The 22240-nt window shown below is 38.7% G+C and overlaps 1 protein-coding gene across 2 annotated transcripts in view; it reads right to left on the minus strand.

Annotated features, from left to right (window-relative positions):
* itga11a (integrin, alpha 11a) overlaps nt 1-22240 on the minus strand; it is a 75565-nt gene that overhangs the window by 50617 nt on the left and 2708 nt on the right. The window contains exons 2-6 of one of the 2 annotated variants that reach the window (XM_047362264.1): nt 10939-11053; nt 2757-2869; nt 1723-1814; nt 1427-1541; nt 1174-1301 (exon numbers count right to left, since the gene is read on the minus strand). In XM_047362264.1, coding sequence (XP_047218220.1) covers nt 1174-1301; nt 1427-1541; nt 1723-1814; nt 2757-2869; nt 10939-11053 — 563 coding nt within the window. Of the gene's footprint in view, nt 1-1173; nt 1302-1426; nt 1542-1722; nt 1815-2756; nt 2870-10938; nt 11054-22240 lie in introns of those variants that run through there. The other variant, XM_047362265.1, reaches the window with a different exon arrangement.

Genomic DNA, 22240 nt, shown 5'->3' on the forward strand with positions numbered 1-22240 from the left:
ATGAATGACTCATGCAGGAGGTCACAGTAAGAAAAAAGACTGATGAAAATAGCATCCATGTAAGAGTTCTAAGGTGAGGAACAGTGCCAGCAATTTCACCTTTGAATGACTCATAGATTAAAAAACTGGTTTTGGAGTGGACTAAATGCTCAGACTTAAATCTCATTGCAATGCTGTGGGATGACCTTAAATTGTTATGATTTGGGGTTGTTTGGTTTCGGGTTTTTCCTTATATGTTTCTCACAGTTAAGGTTTTGAATCATGCTTCTGTTTATTATTTTCCTGGTCATGCTTTAGTTTTTGTCTTCTAGTTCATGTTTTGTCAAGTTAGGTTTTTGGATCTGGTTATGCTTTAGTTTCATGTTTTTCTAGTTATGTTTCTATTAGTTTGTATCCTTGAATTTCTGTTTTGCTCCTGTCACGTTGTGTTCTGTCTGTCAATTAACTTTATTTGGTTCACCTGCACTAAGCTAATCTGTCTCCTTGCTTCACCTGTTTCGCGCTCCATAAATACACACCTGTTCAGTTACTCACGGAAACATTTTCAGATCATGTCACCTGTGTTTTGGATCATACCATGCTTTTCTCACCTGCCTGTTTATTGTTTTGGTTCCTGCCTCCTCCTGTGAGTGAGTTTTTGTTTTTTGTTCATTAAATCTTTTTCACCGTCATGCTGCCTGCTTGTCTATATTCCGGGGTCCTACGCTGCACTAACCCTGACATAAATATGTCATTCATGCCACACATTGGAAGTTTAAATCCTCAATTCTAAAATGAAGTCTAGGCCAAAATTCCCCCAAAGTGATGAAAAGGACACATTGTCAATTGCAATGGTTGCAAACACTTAAAGACAGTCATTGCTGCTAAGGGTGGCAGAACCAGTTCTTAGGTCTGGGAGGCAATACATTTTGTAGAGGGGCAAGTTGGTAAATGACATCTCCATGAAATGCTGCATTTTGTATAAACTTAGGTTACTTTTGTCTGATTTTAAAATTAATTTGATCATGTGAAACATGCACATGATGCAAAAAAGCCAAAACTAAGAAAATCTTTAAGGGGTAAATACTTTTTTATAACACTGTAAAACGTAGACAACAGACTTCTACTTAAACTTGCTGTAAGTTTTCTCTTCTATTTGAACTCTAATATTTCTTGTTGCCTCTTTATGCCCACCTGTATTTGACCTGGTCCAACATGGAACTTTTGAAGAATGTTAATGAGAAAATCCTGCACTTCATACCAGGGATAAATAGAGTTGGAGCCATCAAGAACAATGACTATGTCCATAAAGGTTTCACATCCTGAACATAAACAAACAGAAGAAATAAAAAGAAACATATGTTAATGTATGCAAAAATAATCTCCTGCTTTGATTTAGAGCCATCAGTGGATCTTTGTCACACACAAAAGACGTTTTAAAGCTTACTCTGAAAGGCAGGGATAATCGTCCTGGAAAACTTGAAGCTTGCATTAACTTTGGAGCATATTCCAGTGCTGTAGTAAGAGCTGCCACACTCATATGACCATAATGGGCCACAAGCCTGAAATGTAAAAGAAAGTGTTTATACAAGCAACAACTAAGTATATTCTGTAAGAAAAAACTCAGCAGTATAACCATGTAATCAAAAGGCAATCTTGTGGGGTTGCCCTTTTTTCAATTTGACAACTGCAGTCTTGAGAAATGTTTCAAAGAAGCATGACTTCACCCAAAGTCCTACTCACCACAAAGCTGCTGTCTTTAGGGTTAGACACAAGCGTCATTCCCAGCCTCATTCTGTCCTTTCGTTCTGATACGTTGGTCAGAGATATCTTTCCTTGAAGGAAAAGGAATTTCACTGAGAGGATTTCAGATGCACAAATCCATGCATGCAAACGGAGGCTCCACCATCTGCAACTGTGATTTGTTATTGCTGTCTGGCCAGGCAAAGTGTCCACATCTTAATATTTAAATGTTTACTCCATTAAACTTCAATTGATTATCCAACCAACGTAACACATAAAAACCATATGAACAGGCATGTAGTAAAAATGTGTGGTTAAATACACACATTGAGGTGTACGTCAACCATTAAAAAGTGAAATGACTGGCATGGTATCCAGACTCCGTTTTACAGATTTTACTATGACTCATAGTATCACTCATACCATCCATAAATTATCAAACTGTGATACAAGTACTACAGCTGGTATGTGGGCTGCTTCTTGTAGTACTCAGAATAAATTTAGAAATGTATTATTTACAAGGTTATCTGTGCATTAGGGGATTTATGTGAACCTGGAACAAGTGCCTGCGGATACTTATGGTGTAAACGTTTCCTCTGAAGTCCAAACTTGCATTTTGGGAACTTTGTTCCAGTTCCAAGTTGGAAAACCAGTGGGATTTGTTAATGAACAATAAGCTAAATGCCAGTAGCAATACAAAAGCTATACATATACACATCAGATTTAAAGAGACATATTAGTTTGTTTTAATTACAATTCAATCAAGAAAAACACACTAACTTACATGCAAACTTTCTTTTGTCTGTTTCACAGTGGAGAATTGATGTTTAAAATATGTGACAATATCTTAATTTTATTAATATGTTCTAACATTTCAAAACGTGCTTAGTATAAAACTGAGAGAAGATTTGGTTTGATTTTATCAATAAACAAACATTTTGCAACAATGAAACAGCTGGAAAACAGTCCGTGTTGTATGGAGTGCATCTTGTGGAACTTTTGTAATGACGTAGTGATGATCTGTTATACTATACCTAAATTGAGCTTTGAGCAATTGTTGCCATTGGTCCGTTTGCTCAGTGCACATTTATATACATCCCCTGTTTGGTAAGTTCCAGTCATTTCATATGGGGCACCCACTAATAACCTGCAAGAACAGAAAATGCATATGTTAGAAATGTTTAACTGTGCTTTACCAAAAGCCTCCAGTTGCTCTTTAGAGTTTGTAAACAGTACAGGAGAACATTTCTCATTCTGTTTTTCACTAAGCACAATTTTTGAGCTATAACCAACTCTCTGAGGTGAATATGACTAACTATTAAATTCAATGACCCACATTAAACACTTGGGTCGACTCAGAATAATTTAAATCTCTCTTTTTCCAAGGAAGTGACTTTGTTTATTTACACTGAGCAGCACCAGTCTCATATTCAAGAGCTCTTCCACAGAGTCACACCCAGAAGCCAGTTAGTGCAGCCAGTAATTTCTACTTATCTGCACAAAAATATATTTCTTTCAAACATCTCATAAGAAAATATTTGGAGGGGTGATTCTGGTGTAGAGGCATAGCTTGCACCACATATTCAGAGGCTATTAGTCCTTGAAGCAGCCGTCTGGGATTTAATTCCAGACCTTGGGACCTTTTCTGCATGTCTTCCCCCTTTCTCTTTCTGCCCATTTCCTGTCTGAGTACTGCAAATAAAGACCACTAGTGCCACCAAAAAAGAATATTCGGAATACAATTTTTACAGTACAAGTACTGAATTAAAAAACTAGAGATAAACAGACAGAGAAAGAAATCTAGAAAGATGAAAACAAAATCCTGATCATTTGCTGTAATTTTTGCCTGGTTAACAAGACTGTCTACATAATATTTCATTCTAAAAATGGGCTTTGGCAAGACACATAAATGGGCAGATGTGAAATGATTGTATATACACCAATTAGGCACATAATAGTGTAAAAGTGTGTTGCTTCCACCTTTTGGCTGCTAAAGCAGCCTTGACCTTTCAAGACATAGACTCCTTACATCCTAGCAGATATCTAATGTCCTTCAAGTTGCAAGGTGAGTCCCCCATGAATGAGACTTGTATGTCTCATAAGTGCTTGATTGGACTGAGACCTGGGGACTTTGATAGCAAACATAATGTCTCAACTAATTGTTGTACTCCTTAAGCCATTCCTGAACCCTTTTTGCTTTGTTTGCCCAGACTGCATCTATGCTTGGGGAGATGGTACATGTCAAAGTAACATTAGACCACATGGACCAACCCTCATTCCCAGCATGCATCAATGACCCTTAGCTGTCCATGACCCTCTCACTGGTTCACCGCTTTTGGTGCATATTGCCCTCTACAGACCAGAAACACCCTATGAAAACTAGAGTTTTGAGACCCAGTCATCTAGGTATCACAATTTGGCCCTTATCAGACTCACTAAAATCCCCTCTCTCGCCCTTTTTTCTTGCTTTAAGGAAAAAATGTTAATTTGCTGTGTAAAATATCCCAGTCACTAATAGGTGCCATGATAAAGGTATAATCAATATTATTCACTGGACATTCGTTGCACATGAAACACCTTTTGTTAAAAGTCAGGACATGACTGGACGTCACTGTAAATTACTGTGTGAGGTCAGTGTTAGACCAAGTTTAGCGTATAACGATCTTCAGGGTGGAATAATTCAAAATAAATTTCAATGGTAAACGTTCTTTGTTCACATCACAACAAAGTGTGTTTCCCATGTTTTGTTTTCAGTATTGGCAATTCCCTTAAAGTAAACATCTGAAGTATTAGGTTAAAAGGGACTGAATGCAAATGCACACCACAGATTTCAGATTTTTATTTGTAAAACAAAAATGAAAACCATGTATAATTTTCCTGCCACTTTACAATTAGTCTCTACTTTATGTTGTGTTATCACATCAAATCCTATTAAAATACCATAAACTTTATAGTTTTAATGTCACAGAATGGAAAAGTTCAAGGGTTGTGAATTCTTTTGCAAGACAATGTGCAACATTAAACCTGCCTTCAAATTAAATGGATATAATTTCAACATTTAAAGAAAGATGCAGCAATGATATAATAAATCACAACTGGTATCTTTAAGTTTTAATTTTTAAATAGGTAAGATGGTCACATGGACACCAGAGAGGGTTTAGAGAAGCAGGTCTGAAGTTTTTCAGCAGGGGCCCCCACACAGAGGTACTAGACAGTGGGAAATGTTTCATGTGAGATGCATTTTTACGACCTAAAATCCTCTGGAGAAGCATCCAGCCCGATCAAGCAAAGCAGGGTGAATGTTGCATCATGTATTCTTAGGAAATCTGAGTGTTTTGTTTAGACTGCAGCAAAGTGGAGGATACTGGATAAGGCTCCCTGCTCCTAATGAGCGTTCTGAGTGGATTTTCCTGAGCATTAACAGATTGTTCCACTCATTTTCTGCAGTTATAAGTGCTAAAATTGCCAGCAAAAATCTGAGGTCTCTCACTCCTCTAAAAGTGTTTTGTTGTAGTTTTTTACAAATGCTACTTATTGTCTAATAGTTAATAAGGGAGGAAGAGGATGTAGAGGAATTCATTGTTTCCTGAAAGCAAGGTACTGCTTTTTTATATGCTTTTGCATTTGGATGATCCATCTCTTCAAAGCTAGAGACAATCAAGCTCTGCACCAGAAGCATACTTTTAAGTATATAATTTTCTTTAATTTCAACAGGAGCTCGATCCAGGACATATTTCTAAGAGGTTTAGTAGCGGTTATGATCTGACATATTGCAGCAACAACAAAAGACAAGGGGAAATGTTCAAACAGTCCATCACTGGATATAAAAGAGTGACTCATATGGAAGCATGCATGAGTATTATTGTTCCCGAAGCCAACTTTTAAAATATCACAGAATCTGGAAATCATTTCAACACTGTGGATACAGCAGTGCTCATATTTTCATTGCTATTAATATGGTTATTACCTTGGTCATGGGTGTCTCTTTTACTTCTTAAGTACAGTTTGGGACACATCTACCTCGATAAAAATACCTTACTGCTGTTGACTTGAATCGGAACATTTTGTAGAAACAGTTAGGATTTTATCAACACAGCAAAAATGGCATTCCAAAATGTAATTTGACCTAAAGTGAATGCATGAACATTTTCTACCATGGTTACCAGGGAATACAGTATTTTTGGGGTTTGAGAAAGTGCCATTCCCAAGCCCAGGCTGTCATTAATGTGGTAATGTTTTTCATACTTGGAGAGAGTAGATGTATATGCTGTGAAACCACATCCCTGCCCCAAACAAGAGCTTTCCACTTCGATGTCACGGTCGCTCATGACATTCCATCCATCTACATTAACAAGATAAGTGTTTTTTTGTTAATGCTGTCACATAAATCAAGGGATTGTAACGGGCACTTTATTATTTTTTAAAGACATTCATTTTGCATGTCTAGAATACCCGGGAGCATTGAGCAGGCAGCGATAGGAGATTAGAAAGACGCACATACTTGTTAGCTGAGAGAGATGTTTAGTTTTCTTATTCTTTGGGTAAACATTTCTGGTCATATAATTACAGGCTCATCAGAAGAAGGGCCACTGAAAAGGTATTGCAACATTTTTTGCAAAGGATGAATAAGACTGGCACATATATTTATGGTCCCCACTGAAAGAATATTACTGACCTGATTAATTACTTGTCTTTTATTTTGGCACAATCAGCGTGTCAGAAAATATTAGGACAGAATTTACAAACCGACTTTGTATTTTAAAAAAAACTGTTGAGAGACCCAAAGGAAAATCTTTGCTGATGGCCTTGGATGGCTCCACGGAGAATGTCATCATCTGAACTCAGGAGACAGTTTATTTTGATGCTTCAGATTAAACTGCTTGTATTACTGAGTCTGCAACCCTCACTCATTATCCATTCAGTTTTCTTCCACACACAATCCAGGGCCAACAGCAAAACACTTCATAGACTCCCTGCATTTCTTAGTGATGTGCAGCTAATGAGCAGAGGTCAGGTCTCAGCTGAGCAGACCTAGTACGACTGTAGAAAAATAAACAGTGGAATTGTGAGTGGGAGGCTTCTGTAGTGCTGGGCTTAAATATGCAGGTTCATGTTTCCCATCAGCTTTAAAGATCCTGGCTCTTATTTAGAGGCCTATTCTCATCTACCAGAGGAGAGAGAATCTGTATTGGCAATGTGTTTAAAAGACTGAAAAATAGTGTAGATATGCGAGTAACAGCTTATGTTGACCACAGTTCCCTCAGTTTGAAGTCTTCACTAGTAGCCATGCACAGTCATGGACTTAAAATGTGCCAACTTTTAATGCCAACAAACTCAAAACTACAAAAATTATATTCAGTTCCAATTGAATGTTGCTCAGCTAAACAATGCCAGTAATTGTCATGCCTGGGCAAAGACTAAATACATACACTGGCAAACAAATTCATATTCCATAAAAACGACCCTTTTGAATGCAGCAGCATGCCTGCCTTTCTTCGAGTTCAAGACAAAATAAACCTTTTATTTAACAGAGCCACATTCCAGATGTGAATCTGCTCCTATCTAAATACACAGTTGAGTGTTTTTATAATTCTAAAAGCTCTGGAAAGGTTGACAGTAAAACAGTTTAACACAGATGCTCTCTGCCAGTGTCCCTAATAGTACTAATTGTGATTCATCTCCAAGCTTGGTTGATGTGGGAACCACTTTGAAGGCAAAGTCGAGGCTGGAATGTTAAAAGTCATCAAAGAGTGAGGAATGACAATGGGAAATTTTAGCAGTTGCATAACCTGTAAGATAAAAGAGCACCTGTAGCTTGGTCAGCTGCCTTACTAAACTACCAGTGATTTTGGATCTAGGTCAAGTCTCTACTTTGACTGTAATTTCATCAGCCAGGTTTTCAGCATTTTAGTTGTTATGCTCATTGTACTGGTAACATGTTGCCACATTTACTTTTGAGATAGTAACTAAAAAGAATGTAATAAGGGATAAAAGATACACATACCACTCTTTACTGTTGTTCTCTAACAATAAGGTTAGATTTTTTTTTTTTTTTACCTCCCTTAATATCCTGCTCAATGTGTATGGCAGCAACTAAAGCAGGGGTCTTTATACAGCCTTGTGGCCATTGAATGATAGAAATGGGCCTCTGTCCTAAACGATGTTTATACCCCAGAATAAATTCCTTGACACTCTGGTCAATTTAAATACATTATACATTACAAAATGCTTTACTTACTTTAAATTAATTTTCTTATTAAGGATTATAGGCTTATAGGATTTTGGGTGCCAATAATTTTCAACTTGCCACTGGTAATTCTGTAAAAACAGTAATTTCTTAATATGGAAATTTAACCCATGAAAAAAAAAGAAATTTGTATGTAACAGCTGGATTTTTCTAAAATTTTCAGTGTGAGATTCTTCTACTTGATTAAAATATGAGTTTACTTTAAAGCTTTTACAAACCAGTACCAGGCATGCCAAAAGATGTAGCTGGCATTGTACAATACCTTCTAGGTATAGTCACAATGATTCAAAGTCTTCTCTGAAAGGTTTAGATGAAGAAAGATTTCTTCCTCCTTCCTCATTCTGTGCTGTATATACCCTCAGACAAGCATGCAAACACTGTCTTGTGTGAGTATTCAGCTGTTGGTACATAGAGCAGACCTTCAATATAAAATTTACAGGATGACAGAGTCGCTTGTTTGCGAAGCATACGGGCCAAAGTGTTACACAAACAGGATACTAGACGCTGTAGATCTCAGTTGATTAGTTAGGAACTGGAATACCACTTAAAAACAGACAAAAACTGAAATCTGCCAACCTTTAAACCACACTAATCCTCTTCTATACTAATTTGGGGGTTTATACAAATAGACACTTGCTATTAAGTGTATGTGGAACTAATATAGGTGTTCATACAACGAATAGAAGGTGTCAACCATCTATTTCCACCAGGATATATGCTGTTTGCATAGTCTTTACAAAACCGTTCTTCCAGTAAAAATGTTTCCACTTCATTCTCAGACATTTACCTCAGTTGAGTCTGTGTCTCTGGTGTCCTTCATTTCACATACGTCAGCCTCATCAGGCCCTTTTAACTTCTATTACACATGGTTGGCTTGCTATTTCTCAGGATGATTAAAAAAAAGTTGCATTTCACAGCGCAATGGGCCTTGTTGGTTAAATTGAACTGGCAGCTCAGGCAATTTTATTTTCATCTCATTTTTGCAGCCCCAGACCTTGAACTGAAGCTAACCACTAGAATCCCAGTTCAAATGTTAACATCATCACCAAGTCATGACTGACTTTTTAAAACAAAGAAAGACCTCTCTCATGCTTCAAAACAATTTATTATCTTTAAGGATTGTCAGATCATAAAGCTCTCCATCAGAGTCTGACTCTACCCTGTCCATGTTGTGGGATTTGAGGTTATAATCCACCAGAAATAACAGAATACCATATTTTATTTCCAGCTTCAGTAACCCCACTGTTCTTTGTATGAATACGGCATTCTCTCACCTTTCACACGCTCTCTTGCATAAAACAACGCAGACCTCATATTTCAGACTGCTCAGAGGTCAAGGAGAACAGAAATCTTGCCAAGTGGGACACAAAAACTATTAGCATGGGAAAACAAGTTAAAAGTAACATTTATACCACAAAACATCAACGTATTTTGTAGGGGTTTAATACGATAGACCTCCACAAGGTAGTGGAGTAGAAGGAAAATGAAACATGGTTTTCAAAACTTTTTACCAAAGAAATTCAAATGTTGCATGGATTTGTTTTAAGCCCCTTTCACTCTAGCACCCCTAAATAAAATCGAATGCGCCTGCGCATTATAAATACTGAAAGATAAAACTGCAGCCAATTGCCTTCGGAAGTCATCTTATTAGTTTTTACACTTCCTCTAGTATGCAGTTTAATGTCAGTCAAAATACAGCTGCTCTGTGACCAGGGATACCAGCAACCTGACTGAGCTTGTTATTATGCAAGAAATAACAGCAAAAAACTCTGTCTCTTGATGTGCAAAGTTTAGAGACCTACTCCTATAGACTTGAAACTATCATTGCAGTAACAGGGTTTTCTCAGAACTCCCTGTTGCAACTTTAATTATGTGGTAGTAAGATGTAGTTGATATAAAATGTTATTTTCTCAAAGGAGATGGGGCACAAACTATAGTCCTTTGTATAATAAAATACTTTGAAATTGATAAAGAAAACCTAAAATTTATTTATAAGAATGCTGCACAGTTTCTTCGATTTTATTCATACAATTGTGACTTTTGTCTTTTATAAAACTGGACTCCAGGTTTGTTCCAAATGCATAATAACATGAATGTAGAAGCTTTTGAAGTCAAAGGTTAAAAAAAATAGACACATGATGGAAGCTGCAACTTGATGAAATGCCAGCATAATGCTTGCCAACAGACATTTTGGGGAAGCCAGATTCTAATTTTGACCACCACATGGAGCCAGTGGACCTAGCATGCAACAAGAGTCAGTATTGGTTATGAGGTAATGTGATGGATGTGAGGAATTTAGGGCCGGGCTACAGTTTTTTTTAGCAATTTCAGGTTAACGGGAGGACGTTTTTTGCACCCCAGGAGAAGTGCAGTAGATCATTATTTTCCAGGGAAGGAAAATAATGAAACATCCAACTGTCCACCTGCCAAGTCAGACAATATTTCACTGCTCCAGCTTGTCAGCATCTGTGTAAGAGTCATAGTGTTCTAAATCTCTGATTAATTATCAATCATTAATGTAAATTTTATATTACAAAAGCTAGGACATAAATCTCCACAAAAGAGGAGAAAGTTTAAATCAAAACCTTCAGGTGAATTTCTATTGCATAACAAAAGCTAGAAATTCATATCCCTGACCCCCATAAATCTACTTTTTATGACAGCATTCAGATTCTAAAATTGTGCTTCTCAAAAAAGAGTATAATTATTGTACCTTTGGTGACCATGATAATATCTATGAAAATGAAGATTTTTATTAAAGAACTAAACATTTTTGCCTATTTGTAGGAATGCTGTTTCTGTTTATATATGAATGTTTAATGAATATGCAAAAAATGAACAGTGACTTTTAAAGACAAGAATCTTAATAAAAAGTTGTTATTATGAAACCACTGGAAGCATCAATGTGCAAAATATAATCCATCTGTTGTGTTTTTAGAAGCAGTGTGTAAATCAATTAAGTCTCTTACCATTTATCTCCTCCAGCAGCAACATGTTGCTGAACAGTGTATCCAAATTGGGTTTGCTTTGGGCCTTTGATGATTCTGGGTTTCTTTATGTCAATATTGAAGCAGACACGAAACCCTTGAAAAAGAAAAGTAATGTCAGTACAGTACATCCATGGTTCAAGAGTTTCATAGAACAAGCTTTTGCTACATTAACTTGACATAGTCATTTTCTGTATGACTTCATTGGTCTCTGATATCATCGTGGAGGAATTTCTGCCCAATCTATTTTCCCATTTTTGTATTTAAATTTCTCTCACGTTTGTATATATTTTCCAAAGACAGCATTAGGAATTTCCTTTTATTTAAAATATCAGAAAGAAAAGGTCCCCATCCAGACTAAATCTTTAGAGCTTATTAATGATAATGACATTATTTGCTTTTTGCATTTTCAGAGAGAGAGAAATAACTTTTTTTGTGATGTTGATTTTTGGCCAGAAATGTAGTCATTTCCCACTACTCTTGTATGCCTAATAGAATCCATCACTGATAACCTCAAGTGTTGATTTTTTGCTGAGTTTTTTTTAGCTCCTGTTAGTAGCATTCCACAAGATAGTGCCAACATATTTCAAATAACATTTTAAAGCCAAAATAGACACTTAAAGAAAACAACTTGAATGGGAATTTAATGAGGCTTGTGCTTATTAAGCAACAGAGGTATATTTTTGAGGAAATTAAGATGAGAATAAAAGAGTTTTGTCACAGTTTATGTTGCACAGTGTAGCTGAGAACATGGAGGCTTCTGCTTTCAGCTGCCACAAACGTCCCACTGCTTTTACCTCTGTGGCTCTACTCCACACACACTGTTGGTTTAGTCAATCTCCTGGCTTAACGCTAAACATCCCCACTTACATTCTCAATCCAATCCACTCTGATTCTATTATCTGCAAATGGAAACTGTAAAATCTAGGCCATGAGGTGAAGAAATACTCAGCAAAGTTTGAACACGTATCACAGATTAATCTTCAAAGAGTAGCAGTGCAGATCAAATGGGAGACAGGAGAACCAGCAATGTCTCTTTAACCAACCGTGACAGAGAATCAGGGTTTTTTTTCACCTTGTGAGTCCAACTTCCTCTCTTTGTGCACGATCTCCCAAAATGTGTTCCTGATGTTATCAACTGGCAGGAAGCACCACAAATTTGCTTAACGTAGATTACATGTAACCAAATGATGTCGACATGATGCTGTCACATTCATCCAAGGTTGAGTTGGGAAACTGACTGATGGCAAATTTCCACTCAAGGTGATAGTATTTGGTAAAACATTCTGTTTAAAGTCATAGTAAAAACTAATTACACCCTCTGTCAGTGTAAGAGTTTTAACATATCAGTGATCTGGTCTTTATTAGGTCATTTTCATCAGTCAGTCATTTTCTACCGCTTATTCCATAGTGGGTCGCAGGGGAGCTGGTGCCTATCTCCATCAGTCTACGGGCGAGAGGCAGGATACACCCTGGACAGGTCGCCAGTCCATCACAGGGCAACATACAAACAACCACACACACACATTCATTCACACACCTAAGGGCAATTTAGAGAGATTAACCTAACCAATTAACCTAACAGGCATGTCTTTGGACTGTGGGAGGAAGCCAGAGTACCCGGTGAGAACCCACGCATGCACAGGGAGAACATGCAAACTCCATGCAGAAAGACCCCAGCTGGGAATTGAACCCAGGACCTTCTTGCTGCAAGGTAACACTGTGCCACCGTGCGGTTCAAAATATATTTCAGTTTATTCTTAAGTGTGCGAAACCACACACAGTTTCTTTATTAAACAAAGATGAAGCCAAAGTGGATAAAAATTAGGTCATATTGTTGGTTCTTTGTTTTGTTTTTTTAATTTCCTTGTAGTTGTTTATTGTTTGAATGTGTTGGACAATATCTGAGCTAAGTAAAAAAATCATTAGACATGGTCGCATTACAGCACGGATTCCATCACCTGTTGCAGCCTTTGAGGATGAAGTAACTCTGTGACTGACATGGGACCTGCTGAGATTGCTGAGATTGTGTCGCTTCTTGCATAAGTATTCAAGCCTTTTTACATTCTGTCCACAAGATAATGCCAAATACAAATATGATTGTATTTCATTTGGATTTCATTTGAAAGACAGACATGTAGTAATGTATAATTGATTAGTGAATGAAAAATTAATCTTGGTTTTCAAAATGTCTTACAAGTAAAAGCTGAAACGATTGTTGTGCAGTTGCATTTAAACTCCATGACTCAATACTTTTTAGAATCACTTTTTGTTGAGGTTACATCTGCAAGTCTTTTTAGGTATGTTTATTGTCTTTGCACATCCAGAGACTGATTTTTTTTCCCCCATTCTTTTTTGCATAATAGCTCAAGCTCAGTTTGACAAGATGGGAAGCCTCTGTGAACATCATTTTCCAACTCTTGCCACAGATTCTCATATAGATATAGGTCTGGAGTTTGACTTGGCCATCCTATCACATGAATAATCTTTGACCTTAACCAGGGGTGCTGAAGTCCCTTCCTCAACAGCTATTCTGCAACAGTTGGATGCATCCCTGATCCAACACACCTAAATAAAATGGCTGAAATCCCTCATCAACATGTAATTTAGCTCTGCGGACTCCTGTTATTGAGACATTTATAAGGTTCAGCTGTGCTGGAGAAGAGATGTATTCAAAAGTTGCGGGATAGTAGCTCTTGAGGACTGGACTTGGGCACCTATGTTCAAAACTATTTTACTGTTGCTCTGACTGAATATTTAGGGTCATTGTACTCAAGGAAGGTAAATCTTCTCCCCTGTCTCAAGCTTTATCCATATTCCTGTAAACTCTGATCAGCTTCTCTGCCCTTGTGGAATAAAATTATTCCCACAGCATGATGCTGCCACCAATTTTGTCATTGTTGAGATGGTGTGATCAGGTGGATGTGCGTTGTAAGCTAAATGAAACATAGTATTTTGTGTGATCAAAAAGGTTAGGTTTTGGTCTTTTCTGACCCAGGTACCTCCCTCCACATGTTTGCTGCATTTCCTACATGGTTTGTGGCAAACTGCAAACAAGACTTCCTATGGAGTTTTTTTCAACAATGACTTTTTTGCCACACTTGCCACATTGCTCTTCCAAAAAATTGGAGTGCATAACAAACAGTTACTGTGTCAACAATCTCCCATCTGAGCTCTGGTTCTTGGCAGCTCCTCCAGAGGAGTCTTGGCTGCTGCTCTGATTAATGCTCTTTGGATGGTCATGCTTTGTTAGGTTTGTAGTTGGTTTATATTTTTACCATTTTTGAATGATTAATTGAATGGAGTTCTGTGAGATGTTCTTAGCTTGGGGTATTATTTTATAACCTGTCTCCACAACTCTATCTCTGACCTTCTTGCTCGGTTACTTGGTCTTTATGATGATGTTTGTTCACTATAGTTCTCTAACAAACAGCTTCACAGAACAGCTAGATTTATACTGAGATTGAATCAAACATGTGGACTCCAATAATTACTGGCTGTGCTGAATTTTATGAAGGGCTATCAGTGTAAAAGTGGCAGAATACAAATGCACACCACACTTTTTAGATTGTTATTAGTAAACCTTTTTTTCCACTAACGTTTAAAGGAGACTCCAGCCTTCTGCAGCCCTGAATAGGATTAAGCAGATGCAAAAAAAAAAAAAGTTCTAGTTTCACTGCATGCCTTTTCTGATATGCATATCTGATATTTCTTGAATCTGCTTTGCAAGTCTGTTTTCAGCACACTGCTGATTTCTTTCACATTGGAAGACTCTGCCTAGAGTCCCTTTCTGTCCCTTACTCACCTTATTCCTTAGTTAGGCTTCAATATGACCATGGCAAGTGTGTTTATTAGAATCTGAATAAGCTGGGTAATGGAAGTGTGAAGCAACTAAACTGATAAACAAGAAATAAAATGTATTAGGTAGTTACAAATACCTAATAATATCATTTCTGGATCATAATGTCATTTAATGTTGCCATTGGGTCACAAAGGCTCTAGAAGTACAGCATTATGCAAAACCCCTGCTTCTCTTTGTTTATCAGTAGATACAATTTATGTGTTTCTATGTGCAGCTGTTGCCATTTTAAATGCAGATCATGATTACTGAGCAGCTGTATTCCTTGAAGGAAAATGGTTCGTAGACAAAAATGAGAAATTGTCTGCATTCCTTAGATCGTTCATGTTTAGGGGGGTAAATAAGCTGTCCAAACACAGCAAACTTGCTGTTTCTTTGCAAGCATTTGCAAACATAAAGCCGGAACTAAGAGTTTTCTGATTACAGGCAATGTCAAAACAATCCTGACCACAATTTCACTGAAGCTATGACTGGGCTGCAAGTTAGTCGTTTTTTCTTTTGTCATTCCACCACAAGCACTAAATAAATGCACATCTTTGCAATGCAAACTTCTCATATATGCAGTATATTGTCACAAACCTATCATCTCTAATTTCCTGTTGTGTGACGGGTTCACATTTTGAATTGTCATCCTAGCTCCAAAACATCTTTCTGAAGTTTATGATTGCCCAGAAAGATATAACGGGGTGACTGAAAATAGATTGTGGGGAACAAACAGGTGTGTGAGAAATAAATAAAAATCTGCAGGAACCTCCAGACTGTTTATCGCAACATAAATACATTCGGAAATGGAGGGCATCGAGATGCGTCATTTTTAAGTGCAGCCATATTTGATTTGGAAAAACCTGAAAACAAAAGTGTCCTAATATCCCAACTGTATCTCCAGTTCCCATTTAAAGCTACCAATCTGCCAGAGAAGAGTAAGATTCTTGGTAATATCAGCAGTTTTGAACGCTAGGTCGGAATCTTGCCAGGTTTCCTGTGTACCGGTTTCCATGCCCAGATAAATAAACCTCAGGCGGGGGCTGCCGGTGTGAACCACACAGTTCGCTGCTGCCTTTGGCCTGATACCAAGCTGCTGGAGTCGCACCGCAAACCCACCGACACAGAGCAGCCGTGTGGATTCAATATGCAAACAGCTGGCTTTGAAGTCTCCTCAGATCATTCACTCTGGATGGTGTTTTTAAATAACTTATAACATTTTATTTTTATTTTGCAGCAACAAACAAGATCACAATGTTCATAGTAAGTTCTAACTATAGGACACAAACAGTCCAACAGACTGGTTTCATGGAGCTGGAATCAACACATCAGCTTTTACTGTAAGAAAGAAATTTCAAAGTAGCAATACGGTGTGATGTGTTTCCATTCTAATATTTTTCCTCTGGAAAGATACTCTACTTCACAGTGGACAATATACTTTCAAACATTTTGGCACCCTTCTTTAAGCCAAAGTAAATACTTTGAGAAGCATGGGGTATTGAAAACCAGATGTTCTCATCATGCAACAGCCAACTGGGCACTGCTTAACAAGCTGTTAACCTTCAGAGCCAACAAAAAGCCTGATGGGGATTTAAGGTCTCAGTGGCTGCAGAACATAGGATATACCAACGGCTGTAACACAAATGCATGGCTGAGTGAGATACTGAAAGCCTGAAATTTGCAAAGACAGGTTTAACCTATTAGTGATTTATTCTGAAACAGCACATTAATTACAGTACTGTATATAATACAACACTTAACATTCAACAACCCATACATTAATAAGTACAATTCACATGTTTGTGTTGTCTTTCATCCTAGCACCAAACATGTTTCTAAAAGTTCTGGTGTCCAGAAAGATATAAGAGGTAATTAAGAATAGATTGTCAGTCATTTTCTACCGCTTATTCCATAGTGGGTTGCGGGAAAGCTGGTGCCTATCTCCAGCAGTCTATGGGCGAGAGGCAGGGTACACCCTGGACAGGTCGCCAGTCCATCACAGGGCAACACACAAACAACCACACACACACTCATTCATACACCTAAGGGCAATTTAGAGTGACCAAAAAACCTAACAGGCATGTCTTTGGACTGTGGGAGGAAGCCGGAGTACCCGGTGAAAACCCACACATGCACGGGGAGAACATAAAAACTCCATGCAGAAAGACCCCTGGCTGGGATTTGAACCCAAGACCTTCTTGCTGCAAGGCAACAGTGCTACCAACTGTGCCACAGTGCAGCCCAGAATAGATTGTTGTGTATGAAAAATACATAAAAATCAGCAGGAACCTTCAGTCTCTGTTTTACAACAAAAATACGTTGAGAAAGAGTGCAGCAAGCTGCTCAATTTTTAAATATAGCCATTCTTCATTTGAACATGCACACTATTCTCAATGTAAGGGTAACCCAAGTCCAGTCCTTGAGAGCTACTGTGATGCAACGTTTAGATGCAACTGTGTTCCAACACACCTGAATCAAATGGCTGAATTCCCTTATCAGCATTCAGGCACTCAGCTCTCCAGAGTTAACGTGCCGTTCATTTGATTCAGGTGTGTTGGAGGAGGGATGCATCTGAAAGTTGCATCCCTTGTTGAAAGGATAGTAGCTCTCAAGAACTGGACGTGGTCACCCCTGCTCAAAGTATTTAGGCCATGTATACATGACAATAGAGAGTTTTTTATTATTTTAAAATGTTTCTTATTATTTCTACAAGGTTCTAGATATAGATGTACAGGCCAGCTGACAACCTTGCTTAGGCCTGGGACAAGATCATCTTAGATGGGCCCCCATCTGTAACTAGTAGGAAATTATTTAATATTTACCATTTAAAGGCATTCTATCTCCCTTACTCTCCTCTTCCCTTCTCCCACCTCATATCATCCTCTTTAAAACAGGTTCTAGATAATATCCCTGCAGGGAAAACTGGTTGCCCCAGGCCTAGTCACTGAAAGACTCCAAAAATAAAGAGTAATGTGGAGCATGTACTAGGTTGCTGTAGTTAATGTCTAGCGTAGTTGGGATCAAGAGTCAGGTTAGAGATGGCAGCTAAGACATTATTGTTTTCACATAAAATCCAACAAATGAAAAAAAAAACTGTGTTGCAGCCTTATACGTTTTCTCTGGAGCTTACAAAAAAACTACAATTGTAATATCAACTCATTAAAATAATGAGGTGTTGCGGCTCCAAACGGTTGCTGCCCTGAGCAATTGTGATAGTAAACCCTTGCTAAGATCGGCCCCAGGATGCCACTGAACTGATCACCTCAAATTAAAACAAGATAAACATTAAAGGAAGGTCTATCTATAAGTTCTTATTTATAAAATTTGGGACATCATAAGAGGAACAAACAATAATGAGATATGTGAGGATTTACTGATGTTTTGATGTTTTTAACAGCAGCCTCACTGCCTCTTGTGTCTCATGTTTCTTGCCTTAAAGTCTTGCCCATGATTTTGCAAGACTATATACACAGCTCAAAGAAATAAAGGGAACACTCAAATAACACATCCTAGATCTGAATGAATGAAATATTCTCATTGAATACTTTGTTCTGTACAAAGTTGAATGTGCTGACAACAAAATCAGACAAAAATCATCAATGGAAATAAAATGTATTAATCAATGGATGCCTGAATTTGGAGTCACACACAAAATTAAAGTGGAAAAACACACTACAGGCTGATCCAACTTTGATGTAATGTCCTTAAAACAAGTCAAAATGAGGCTTGGTATTGTGTGTGACCTCCACGTGCCTGTATGACCTCCCTACAACACCTGGGCATGCTCCTGATGAGACGGTGGATGGTCTCCTGAAGGATCTCCTCCCAGACCTGGACTAAAGCATCCGCCAACTCCTGGACAGTCTGTGGTGCAACGTGACGTTGGTGGATGGAGCAAGACATGATGTCCCAGATGTGCTCAATCGGATTCAGGTCGGGGGAACGGGCGGGCCAGTCCATAGCTTCAGTGTCTTCATCTTGCAGGAGCATTGTCCTGCATTAGGAGGAACCCAGGGCCAACCGCACCAGCATATGGTCTCACAAGGGGTCTGAGGATCTCATCTCGGTACCTAATGACAGTCAGGCTATCTCTGGCGAGCACACGGAAAGAAATGCCACCCCACACCATTACTGACCCACTGCCAAACCGGTCATGCTGAAGGATGTTGCAGGCAGCAGATCGCTCTCCACGGTGACTCCAGACTCTGTCACGTCTGTCACGTGCTCAGTGTGAACCTGCTTTCATCTGTGAAGAGCACAGGGCGCCAGCGGCGAATTTACAAATCCTGGTGTTCTCTGGCAAATGCCAAGCATCCTGCACGGTGTTGGGCTGTGAGCACAACCCTCATTTGTGGACGTCGGGCCCTCATACCATCCTCATGGAGTCGGTTTCTAACCGTTTGTGCAGACACATGCACATTTGTGGCCTGCTGGAGGTCATTTTGCAGGGCTCTGGCAGTGCTCCTCCTGTTCCTCCTTGCATAAAGGCGGAGGTAGCGGTCCTGCTGCTGGGTTGTTGCCCTCCTACAGCCTCCTCCACGTCTCCTGGTTTACTGGCCTGTCTCCTGGTAGCGCCTTCCAGGCTCTGGAGACTACGCTGACAGACACAGCAAACCTTCTTGCCACAGCTCGCATTGATGTGCCATCCTGGATGAGCTGCACTACCTGAACCACTTGTGTGGGTTGTAGAGTCCGTCTCATGCTACCACGAGTGTGAAAGCACCACCAACATTCAAAATTGACCAAAACATCAGCCAGAAAGCATAGGTACTGAGAAGTGGTCTGTGGTCCCCACCTGCAGAAACACTCCTTTATTGAGTGTCTTGCTAATCGTCAAAGATTTCCCCCTGTTGTCTATTTCATTTGAACAACAGCATGAGAAATTTATTGTCAATCAGTGTTTCTTCCTAAGTGGACAGTTGGATTTCACAGAAGTTTGATTTACTTGGAGTTATATTGTGTTGTTTAAGTGTTCCCTTATATATATATATATATATATATACAGTGCCTTGCGAAAGTATTCGGCCCCCATGAACTTTTCAACCTCTCGCCACATTTCAGGGTTCAAACATAAAGGAATAAAATTCTAATTTTTTGTGAAGAATCAACAAGTGGGACACAATCATGAAGTGGAATAAAATTTATTGGATGTGTCAAACTTTTAAAAAAAAATAAAAAATTGAAAAGTGGGGCGTGCAATATTATTTAGCCCCCTTGCATTAATACTTTGTAGCGCCACCCTTTGCTGCAATTACAGCTATAAGTCGCTTGGGGTATGTCTCTATCAGTTTTGCACATTGAGGGATTGAAATTCTTGCCCATTCTTCCTTGCAAAACAGCTGGAGCTCAGTGAGGTTGGATGGAGAGCGTTTGTGAACAGCAGTCTTCAGCTCTTTCCACAGCTTCTCGATTGGATTCAGGTCTGGACTTTGACTTGGCCATTCCAACACCTGGATACGTTTATTTGTGAACCATTCCATTGTAGATTTGGCTTTATGTTTTGGATCATTGTCTTGTTGGAAGATAAATCTCCGTCCCAGTCTCAGGTCTCTTGCAGACTCCAACAGGTTTTCTTCCAGAATGGTCCTGTATTTGGCCCCATCCATCTTCCCATCAATTGTGACCATCTTCCCTGTCCCTGCTGACAAAAAGCAGGCCCAAACCATGATGCTGCCACCACCATGTTTGACAGTGGGGATGGTGTGTTCAGGGTGATGAGCTGTGTTGCTTTTACGCCAAACATATCGTTTTCCATTGTGGCCAAACAGTTCGATTTTGGTTTCATCTGACCAGAGCACTTTCTTCCACATGTTTGGTGTGTCTCCCAGGTGGCTTGTGGCAAACTTTAAACAAGACTTTTTATGGATATCTTTGAGAAATGGCTTTCTTCTTGCCACTCTTCCATAAAGGCCAGATTTGTGCAGTGTACGACTGATTGTTGTCCTATGGACAGACTCTCCCACCTCAGCTGTAGATCTCTGCAGTTCATCCAGAGTGATCATGGGCCTCTTGGCTGCATCTCTGATCAGTCTTCTCCTTGTTCAAGATGAAAGTTTAGAGGGACGGCCGGGTCTTGGTAGATTTGCAGTGGTCTGATACTCCTTCCATTTCAATATGATTGCTTGCACAGTGCTCCTTGGGATGTTTAAAGCTTGGGAAATCTTTTTGTATCCAAATCTGATTTTAAACTTCTCCACAACAGTATCTCGGACCTGCCTGGTGTGTTCCTTGGTCTTCATGATGCTCTCTGCGCTTTGAACAGAACCCTGAGACTATCACAGAGCAGGTGCATTTATACAGAGACTTGATTACACACAGGTGGATTCTATTTATCATCATCAGTCATTTGGGACAACATTGGATCATTCAGAGATCCTCACTGAACTTCTGGAGTGAGTTTGCTGCACTGAAAGTAAAGGGGCCAAATAATATTACACGCCCCACTTTTCAGTTTTTTATTTGTTAAAAAAAGTTTGACACATCCAATAAATTTCATTCCACTTCATGATTGTGTCCCACTTGTTGTTGATTCTTCACAGAAAATTAGAATTTTATATCTTTATGTTTGAAGCCTGAAATGTGGCAAGAGGTTGACCAGTTCTAGGGGGCCGAATACTTTCGTAAGGCACTGTATATAAAATTCTATGCCTTCTCATTGCCTTCAAGTTAATTTCACTTTTGGTTTGATCTTACTTTTTCTCCAAGTTGAATCCCACTGCATCAGTGTAAAACACAAGAGGCTAGCTGCAGTTACACATTCACCCTTAAATTCAAGCCATAGGGTTATTGATTTACCGGCTAAATGAGTTGCCATGAATTTGTGCCTCAGTTTGGTCTTATCTATTGCTGGACCATAGAGATGCATCATCCTTCCAATTTAGTCCAGCAAATACTTTTTTGATTATCAGCTTATTGGTGCAATAATACCATTTTATGTCTATCCATCTGTGGTATGTTTTAGTATCTTTATTAGATTCAGCTAAATAAATGGGAACATAATTTTCTTTATGATGGTCTGCCAGTATCAAAACAGAAAGAAAAGGCAGCCAAAATACACAGAACAACTTTGAAAGACTTTAAGAACATCCAACAAAATATTTTTCAAACACACTTAAGAACTACAAAAGGTCTGATGGCTCAGAGGCAAAATATTTTAGAGTTTAGGATGCCTCAATGGTTTTGCACAGTCTGTAGTCAATCCTGATCCTCAAAATGCAACTAATAATTTTCCACTGTCCAATATTAAAAACTAAACATATCCTTAAATATTGACTTTGCTTGACTTAAAAATATAAACATAGGAACACCTGTGGAAGTTTTTGTTGAACAGACAAAAAAAAAGATGTAGAACTGTGGTTGAAAAGTTAAGGGTGAAAAGTTGAAAAGTAGTTGGGTTTGATCAAATAAGCTACTAAGCATGACCTTTAACGTTTTTATTTAGGT

Source organism: Girardinichthys multiradiatus, chromosome 4 (assembly GCF_021462225.1).
Source record: "Girardinichthys multiradiatus isolate DD_20200921_A chromosome 4, DD_fGirMul_XY1, whole genome shotgun sequence".
Taxonomy (NCBI): Eukaryota; Metazoa; Chordata; class Actinopteri; order Cyprinodontiformes; family Goodeidae; genus Girardinichthys; species Girardinichthys multiradiatus.